The following is an 8651-nucleotide window of genomic DNA, read 5'->3' as shown; positions in this document are numbered from 1 at the left end:
CCCCCCGTTCCGCCATCTCTGGCAGGCTGCCCGTGGTGGGCGGGAGGAGGAGGCGCCGTCTCTGCCCGGGATGCTGCCCGTGCGAAAGGGGAGAGAAGACCAGTGGCCGCCGGGCTTGGCCCAAGGCAGGTCCGCACGTGATTCCTGTATGTACAGAGTCTCTCTCTCTCTCTCTCTCTCTCTCTTCCGGGCCCCGTCAGTCGGCTGCCACTGGGTGGCGCTCCCCCCGCCTCCCCCTCTACAGTCAAGTCAAGGTCTCCTGGTGTTAGATCGCTGCTCACAAAGATCCGGAGAGTGATTCCAACCAAAGTGATCAGCTGTATTGAAGTAAGGAGCAAGCGCACAAACAAGCCATAACGAGAACAGATTAACATTGGAACCTTGGCTCCTTTTAAACGTTCCCGGGCTAATGTAGCCACGCCTACTTACAAATAACAACCAATAAGGTGGTTCGGATAAAGTCCAATGAAAGTCCTTCCCGCTCAGGGAATAGGTGTCCTGGTTGCTGAAATAGAGCGACCAATAGCAAGTCAGTTCTGAGGAGCCTTCATCCAATAGCAAGTCAGTTCTGAGGCGCCTTCGTCCGGCTCCAAGCTTTGCATGGGGAGTGAATGCGGTGATTCATTAAGCCATTTCAGTACATGACACCTGGGCTGGCTTTTGCCCCTGAGCCATTGGGGTGAATGGGGGGGGGGGGGTGCTGTGTGCATCGGCATGCCCCTGCCTGACAGGAATTGTGACTCACCTTGGCGCTGCTGACAGGAGTCGTTTTGTAGAAAAAGAGCTAGGGGAACTTATTAGCATATGCCACACCCCCTGACATCACCGGAAGTGTGTCATGAGGCCACACCCCCTGACATCACCGGAAGTGTGTCATAAGGCCACACACCCCGCCCCCAACGGTCCCGGCCGCCACCCCCAGCCTTGCAGCTCCACTGCCGAGCCCCATGAGGGGCCCGGCGGTGGACCTGCAAGGCCGGCGGGAGTGCAAGGAAGCCCCGCAAAGGCCCTCCCTGGCCCCAGGCAGGCAGGGGTGGGGAGAGGCAGGGAGGAAGCAACTTACCCTCCCTCTTCTCCTGCCTCCTCCTGGCTGAATGAGGGCCGGAAGCGGGGCGGCCAGAAGCAGGGGGCGGGGCTTCGTCATGTGCCCCGCCCCCATACCTCACCCGGGGGAACTGCGATCCCCCGCAATCCCCCCCCCGAAATGACCTCTGGCACCGCATCCTGTGCAGGGTGTGTGTGGACCTTGGTGTGCAAGGTGAGTTTACTGCCTATTATTGCTCTTCTCGAGGGCTGGGGCTTGAGACAGTGGGAGCCGCTTCTGTGTTCTGCTTCCCGCAGGTCCCCTTCCCTGAGCAATCCCTGTCGCTTTCCCGCAGAACCCAGGCCGAAGGGCCCTGTTCCTCCGACTGAGGGCTGGAGGCCTCCCACGCCAGCCCCTTCCTGTGCTTTGCCCTTCTTCCCCTGTGGAACCCACAAGCCTAGGCCAGGCATCCCTAGGGCTGCCTTCCAAAGACTGCCTGCCTGCCTGCCTGCCTGCCTGCGTGCTTCTGGCCCTCCGAGGAGGGGACCCCTTAGGCTTGGCAACGGAAGGTGGTCATTGGCCTCTCTCCCAAGGATCGTGGCCCAGCGATGCGTGCTTGAGAGCAGAGCTCACAGCCAGAGAACTTATTGCCAGCCCAAGGAAACACGCTCTGGTGTCTTCCATGTTGGAGGGGGGGCGTGTGTGTTTTCCCTATGGCTTCTGTGGCTGCCACTGCAGCACAGTGCAAGGGCACAACAGTTTTGCCATGTGGCAGATCTCCCCCACCTGCCCCTGCCCTCCAGACTCCTGAGACCAGCCAGCCCCCCCCTCCCCCCCACGCATACTACCAGGGACTTTATTAAAAAAAAACAATTAAACCCACTTGTGACTTTTGTTTGATTTGCCCTTGTAAGAGGCCAGAAGGCACAGGAAGTTAGGCGTTCCCTTTGTGGTTACTCACAGTCTGTGGCTACGTCCTGTTCCGCACGCTGGACATTCGGGCCACTGAGTACTTGAGATCAGTTAGCTGGGGAACCTGGCTTTAGATTAACCACACAAACATGTCCCCTTTCCTGTGGGCCCGTGGCACGCTGGCCAAGGACGCTGCGCATGCTCAGAGGCTTGCTTGGGGTGCTGGGTAGACCTGGGTGCTGCTTTGACCAGTTTCTTGAAAGAGAAGCGGAGGTGTTTGGATACAGTCTGGGAGGGAACTGTGACAGGACACCGTTCCAGGATGTTTGAACATTCACCAGTTAGTCTGATGGGCCTTTGACCGTAATAAACTGATTGATTGACACCAGTTAGTCTAACAGCCATCTTCACTTGGGGATGATCCGTTTGGCTGCTTGTGAACAGTGTGAACGACCGATTCCCCACTAGCCGCTGCATCCGCATTTTGCCCCACAGCTTCACCCGATTTTCCCTGCGTCTTCTCGATCCTGTTTTTTGAGGATTGAGAAGACGCAGGGGAAATCAGGTGAAGCTGTGGGGCAAAATGCGGCCATGCAGCAAGTGGTGTGGGACATTGACACATGGAATGGGGGGGGGGAAGAGTGAGGACAGAGCAGTGGTTAGTGGGAAATTGGTCAATGTGTTTGTTGGGTTGTTTTTCACATGTTCAAACACTACAGTAGACTTTAGCAGAGCCTGCAGAGCTTCACCTTGCATCTGCATTCTCACATAGCCTGATGGGACCCCCCCCCTTCCCTCCACAGCCTGTGGTTGCCACATGCCACGCAGCAGCCAAAGTGAGCCAATCAATCAGTCAGCCAGAAATTGCAGACAACACTGTATTTTTAAAAAACCCCATAATTTTGGATTTTTTAAAAAAATCCTTGTTATCAATTTTTGTACAGGCAATTTTTGTACAGCCTTATGGGAGGCATCTTTAGTCATGTCCCTGGGCACAATCGCCTCACCTCCTGTGCCACTGGAAAAGCCCCCCAGGAGGCAAGGTCCAGTGGCCAAACCGAAGCTGAAGCCAGACAGGATGGAGGTGAGGTAGGCTGGAATCGTCTTCCCACAGTTCCTCGTATTATTATTATTATTATTATTATTATTATTATTATTATTATTATTATTATTATTATTATTATTATTATTATTATTAAACATTCTTTTTTCCAGCTACAAGTCATTTGGAAGTTGGTTTCCTCTTTGTAGTTGTTTCAGTAACCCTAAGTAGGGCTGTTTCCCAGCTGAACTTTAGGATATTAGGTCAGCAATATCCAGCACTGCTGCTGTCTCCCTGCCATGACTCCCCAGGCTGATGTTGGGGAGACTGCAGCAGCTAGGGAGGAGGGAGCCCTCCCCAGCTGAGAGGTGGGCAGTGGGCCAGGCTTCTGCAGTCTGGAGGCCCGCCTCTACCACCCATATTTGCCATCTCTCCAGCAAGGCCTATTATCAGTGCCCCCTTTGTGGTACAGACCAAAAACTGTTAGTATTGAAATGTTATTCCACACATTCCTGAAGAGCTTCAAATAAAGCTGAAGAAAAGCACCAAAACATGGTGCCAAAAGACAATCTAAACAACATTCTTGAAGAGCTTAAAGACCACATAAAGAACAAATTCACATTACTGAGTTCAAATGAATGGGAACTGAAAGAACTATTAGTTGAAACCAGATATATCAAGGAAGAATGCACAAAGACTATTCCTGTAGCCAAAGGAAATGAAAAGCCTCAATGGAAACTGATGAAACTGGAAATAACTAAAGGTAGATGAGAAGCAAAAGTTGGCAGCAATAGAATCAGAAGTGTACATGCAGCGTTCCAGTGACCTGCATGAGGGATCTGTTCGACAAGATCCAAGACATCAAAAGGAAATGTAAAGCACAGTTAGGCATGCTGAAAGATCAACATGGAAATACATTAACTGAAATAAAGACAAGATGGAAACAATACACCAAAGAATTATACAAAAGAGATGAAAAGGTGAGAGGTTCCTTCAAAAAAGAACCTGCAGTTTTTAGAAAAAGAAGTGAAAACTGAACTCAAAGCAATTGGGAAGAACAAATCACCAGGAATAGATGGGATATCAACAGAGGTATTCCAAGGCACAGAAACAGAGCCCATCAAAATCTTAAAATTGTGTCAACAAATGTGGAAAATGAAATAATGGTTGATCTACACTCCAATTCTGAAAACAGGAGTCCTCAAAGACTGCAGCAACTATCTGACTTTCACAATAGTTTCTTGCATGACTAAAGTGATGCTCAAAAATCTCACAACAAAGACTGTCCCCACATACAGAATGAGGAACACAAAATATTCCAGCTAGATTCAGAAAAAGAGGCACTAGAGATCAAACTGCAAATATACACAGGGTACTGGAAGATACAAGACAATTTCAGAAGAAAAGCAGCTTGTGCTTCATAGAGTAGAGCAAAGCTTTTGACTGGGTGGGTCATGAAAAGCTATGGTTGGCTTTAAAAGTAATGGGTGTGCCACAACATTTGACTGTTTTATGTGCAACCTATTTTGATGCACAAGTAGCAAGAGGCTTCTGGCAGGACAGAATATGGAGAAATACAACTGTTTCCAATTGGCAAAGGTGTCAGAAAAGGATGCATTGTAAAACACCCCCCCCCCGTCTCTTCAATCTGTATGCAGAATAACTCATAAGGAAAACTAGATTAGATTTAGATGGAGTGAAAATTGGCAGAAGGAACATGAAACTGTTTGAGATATGGAGATGACACCACATTAGTGGCAGAAAATGACTCCTGATGAAGGGTAAAGCAGAAAGTACCAAAGCAGGATTACAGCTGAACACCAAGAAAGCAAAAGTACTAAATACCAATGAGAAATCAAAGATCTGTAGTGGGAAGGATTACGAATGGGGGACACAATTTTGGCTCTGGGTCTGTTGTTGCCAATGTGTGCGTATTCTGGATTGGGACCCTGCCAGATAACACCAACAGGACACTACCAGATGGCAGAAAAGGCCTGGTATTGCATAAGGAGAGCATGTGTGGCCCCCTGCAAGGGCAGGTTGAAAGGAAGAGCTTGCCCTGGAAGCACAGCCTGTCCCCAGTGCCTTTGGAAAAGCCACCGTCTAATGTTCTCCCACTGGCCTTAACAATGCACATTTGGAACACTGGCCTAGATATACTCAGAGAGCAGCCCCCCCCCCAAATCACTCAGCCCTTTACAAAGCATCCTTAATTCTCACACGGTGAGGGTGGTAATCTGTAGGGGTGATTGTTAAAACACTGCTGTGTGGTCAACAACTAGACCGGGGTGTCAAACATGCGGCCTGCAGGCTGGATGTGGCCCACAGAGGGCTCCAATCTGCCCCGAGCAACTTCCTTCTCCTGCTTCCTTTCCCAGGGCTGCTGCTGCAGCTGCACTGTAGCTTGCTTTTCCCCCAGCTCCCTTGTGGATTTTTGCTTCCTGCTTCTTGCCTCCCTCCCACCTCCCTTGCTCTCTCTCTCTCTCTCTCTCTCTCTCTCTCTCTCTCTCACACACACACACACACACACACACACACACACACACACACACACACACACAAATACAGAGGCACACAGAGTTCTATGGCTGCTTTGTGTGGGAGAGATATAAAGTCTTTCTCTCCCACACACACACAGCTTCTGCTTCCTTCTCCGGGGCTGCTCCTCCTCTTTTGGGGAGGGAGGGGAGGAGAGAGAGAAAACTAAGTTGGAATCTCATTAGGAATTAGAACACTTGGATTGGTCCTTATCGGAGAGTGGAATGATTTTAGATGCCAAATGATAATAGCACACATTGGTAATGAGACAGGAAACCTAGGTGTCAATTCAGTCCAGGAGGATGCATTGTTTTGAGCTTCATTATCAATCGCAATTCAGCAGTCTCTCTTTCTACTGTCCTTTTGAAATTCCTTTGTAAGAGCCCTGCTCCTCTTAGGTCAGCAACTGAATGTTGTGGTTTCTAATGTCAGACTCATGTCCATTTATCCTTTGCATCCTCCTGGACGGAACTGAGACCTCGGTTTCCTGTCTCATCACCAACACTGGCATCTCCACACCTCCTACCCCCTCTGCATATCACACCTAATCCAAGCAAGCCTGCGATTGCCATTCACCTGCTATTGCCATTTGACATCTGAAATCACCTTTATAAAGTTTATGTCTCCGGTACCTCGTGTTACATTTCACGGCACATGTGGCCCAGCCCAACAAAGTGACATTTATGTCAGCTCCAGCCCTCGTAACAAATGAGTTCGACACCCCCCTGAACTGGACAGTCTGGCCTTCCTCAAAGGAGCCTCCCTGTGAGCAGGAAGGGGGAGGTGCCACTAAGTTGAGCAGGGCCAGCTGGTCTGCCTCTCCCCCATCAACCCTAGGCGGCCCTCAGGCAGGCAGGCAGGCAGGCCCGGCATGTTTTAGGGGGAACGGCACGGGCAGAGTGACGGGAGCTGCTGCCATGCCAAGCCTGACTCTTCCCCCCCCCAAAAAAAATCCCTGCTCCCAGCCTCATGCTGAGCTCCCTTGGATCAGAACCACTCCTCCTCGGTGTCAGGCAAGGGTGGTGGGAAGTGGCTGGCTTCCCCCGGGAATTGCTGCGGCTGGGAGCTTTGACCTCTGGCGAGGAGGTTTGGGCATCCTGGGCCGGAGGACGGTTTGTAAGCAACCTTCTGACTCCGCTGTGCTTTGTTTCTAGACGCCAGCGAGCAGGCCGGCTCCTCACTCCACCTTGGTAAGTGCCACTCCGCTCAGCTCAGGCCCCAAGACGCGCCCCCCCACCCCGGAGCCACACCACCCCCTCCACCTGCCTCATTCCCAGCCAGCGCACAGGGGGAAGGAGCACACGCCAGCAGGAGAGCCATGCTGCAGCCCCCGGGAGCCCGTGCCGCAGCAGCTCCCGGGCAGGCGTCCTTCTTAGCCTCTCGCCTTCTCCGAGAGGGAAACCCATTCTGCACCTATCAGATTAAGGCACAGGCCTGCATAACTGACCCCCCCCCCCCCCCCCCCAGTTCTTCAGAATTTTAATTTTGATTTTATTCCCCCTTTCCAAACAATGACCGGCTGCCTGACTCAAGTGTGTGAGACGCATGGTTTGCTGCTCACAGACAGACCACCTGAAGTGGGGGGGGGGGAGGCAGCTCTGCATCTTGGGAATCACCGCGAATGCCAGAGGTGGGCAGAAGTGCTGCATGGGGTGGGGCTGGACAGACCTGCTCTGAGGGAGGAGAACCCTGGCCACAGGGACGTTTTGCATCCTTGGCAGGGGGAGATGCAGACCAAGTTGGAAGGAGGTTCCTCTCCTCCTCTGCGATCCCCGTGGAGTGTGGCTTCTCTTTGCCCAGGGGGGGCATCTTTCAGTTCCTCCCCTCCCCACACAGCAGCCTCATGCCTTGCCCCCCCCCCCCCCGGCTGTGCTGAAGGAAGATCCCCTCTTGCAGCCCTGGGCCTCTGCCATCCTCTCTGCGGCAAGGACTGGGTTGGCTGGCCCTTCTTGTCCCCACAGGGCAGCCCCGGGTGGAACCCCTCAGGGGCCCTTCTCCCCCCGCACGGTGACTCTGCACCCTTCCCTTCTCCCCCCCCCCCCAGGGGACCTGCTGGCCCTCCTCTTTGGGGCCCTCTTTGCGGTCACCGCCATCGCGTTCCTCCTCTACGTCCACAAGCACAGGGCCCGGGGCCAGAGGTGAGTGTGTGCACGCGGCACGGTGCAGAAGGCTGCAGCCTGCAGCTGGGGAGGGGGCCATGCATACAGAGGAGGGGGAGGGCAGATGTGGCTGTGCTGCCATGGGAGGCCCCGGACCCCTCAGTCAAGCATCGGGGAGGGGGCTTCTGATCAGGGCCCTGAGGAAGAGGGCGGGCGGGCGGCCCTCTGGGTCTTCTTCCAAGTGGATGCTTCTCCTCACTCCCTCCCTCCCCTCGCCCCAGGCCAGACGCCCAGGCGGCCAAGCCCAGCATCATCTACGTGGCAGCCACCACTGAGGAGCACGCAGGCGAAGACACCAGAGAGTCCAGCTGAGGGACGAGTCCGCCCTGCCCCACGTGAGACGCAGCAGTCCGCCTTCTCTCCCCGCCAGACGCCCTGCCGGGGAGTCCCTGCACTGTCCGCAGCCGTCCGGGAAGCATCCGTGTGTGCAACGGCCGCCCAGGGACGGCAAAAGAACAAACCTGGCTTGAGCCTCTGGCCTTTGGACCAGACAACACCCCGGGGGGGGGGGGGAGAGCGAACCCCTCCCCTTACTCCAAGGCCCTTGTGGGTGCTTGCTGACCCGGAGGGTGGGGGGATGGGGGATCAGACGAGCTGTGAGTGCGAGAATGGACTGCACTGGGAAAGGCAAAGGGGCAGATCCACCCTCCAAGAAGACTGGCGCAAGGTGTGGCTCCTGCCCCAGCTCTCGGAGCATCCTGTCCCACCAGGGCCCGATGGAGCCACTCCCCCCCCCCCCGAGGAAGGCTGCCGGAAAGGCCATGCTCCTGCCCAGGGCAGTCTGCCCCTGCTGCCGTACGTCCGAGGTGTGTGTGTGTGTGTGTGGGGGTGCCGCCTTGGCCTTGCAAGCGCAACAGAGGCTGCCTGGGAAGCAGGCGTGCCGAGGCGAGAGGCTGCACTGCCCCAGCCCTGAGACTCAGAGGGACGGGTGCGGGACAGGCTGCACAGCAGGTGGGGGCCAGGCCACTGCCGGGGG

General features: G+C 54.2%; 1 protein-coding gene across 1 annotated transcript in view; it reads left to right on the top strand.

Moving 5' to 3' along the window:
* The window catches only part of LOC107109164 (carbonic anhydrase 9-like), a 29168-nt gene extending 21049 nt beyond the window's left edge, over window positions 1-8119 (top strand). The window contains exons 9-11 of the mRNA XM_015409737.1: window positions 6671-6706; window positions 7561-7654; window positions 7897-8119. Of these exons, the coding sequence (XP_015265223.1) occupies window positions 6671-6706; window positions 7561-7654; window positions 7897-7987 (221 nt within the window). The 3' untranslated portion in view covers window positions 7988-8119. The remainder of the gene's footprint in view (window positions 1-6670; window positions 6707-7560; window positions 7655-7896) is intronic.
* The last annotated feature ends 532 nt before the right edge of the window (window positions 8120-8651 follow it).

This window comes from Gekko japonicus, unplaced genomic scaffold (genome assembly GCF_001447785.1).
Source record: "Gekko japonicus isolate JY-2015 unplaced genomic scaffold, Gekko_japonicus_V1.1 scaffold5112, whole genome shotgun sequence".
In the NCBI taxonomy this organism is placed as follows: Eukaryota; Metazoa; Chordata; class Lepidosauria; order Squamata; family Gekkonidae; genus Gekko; species Gekko japonicus.
Note: the sequence above shows the minus strand (reverse complement) of the source record. Positions and strands in the feature narration are given on the sequence as shown.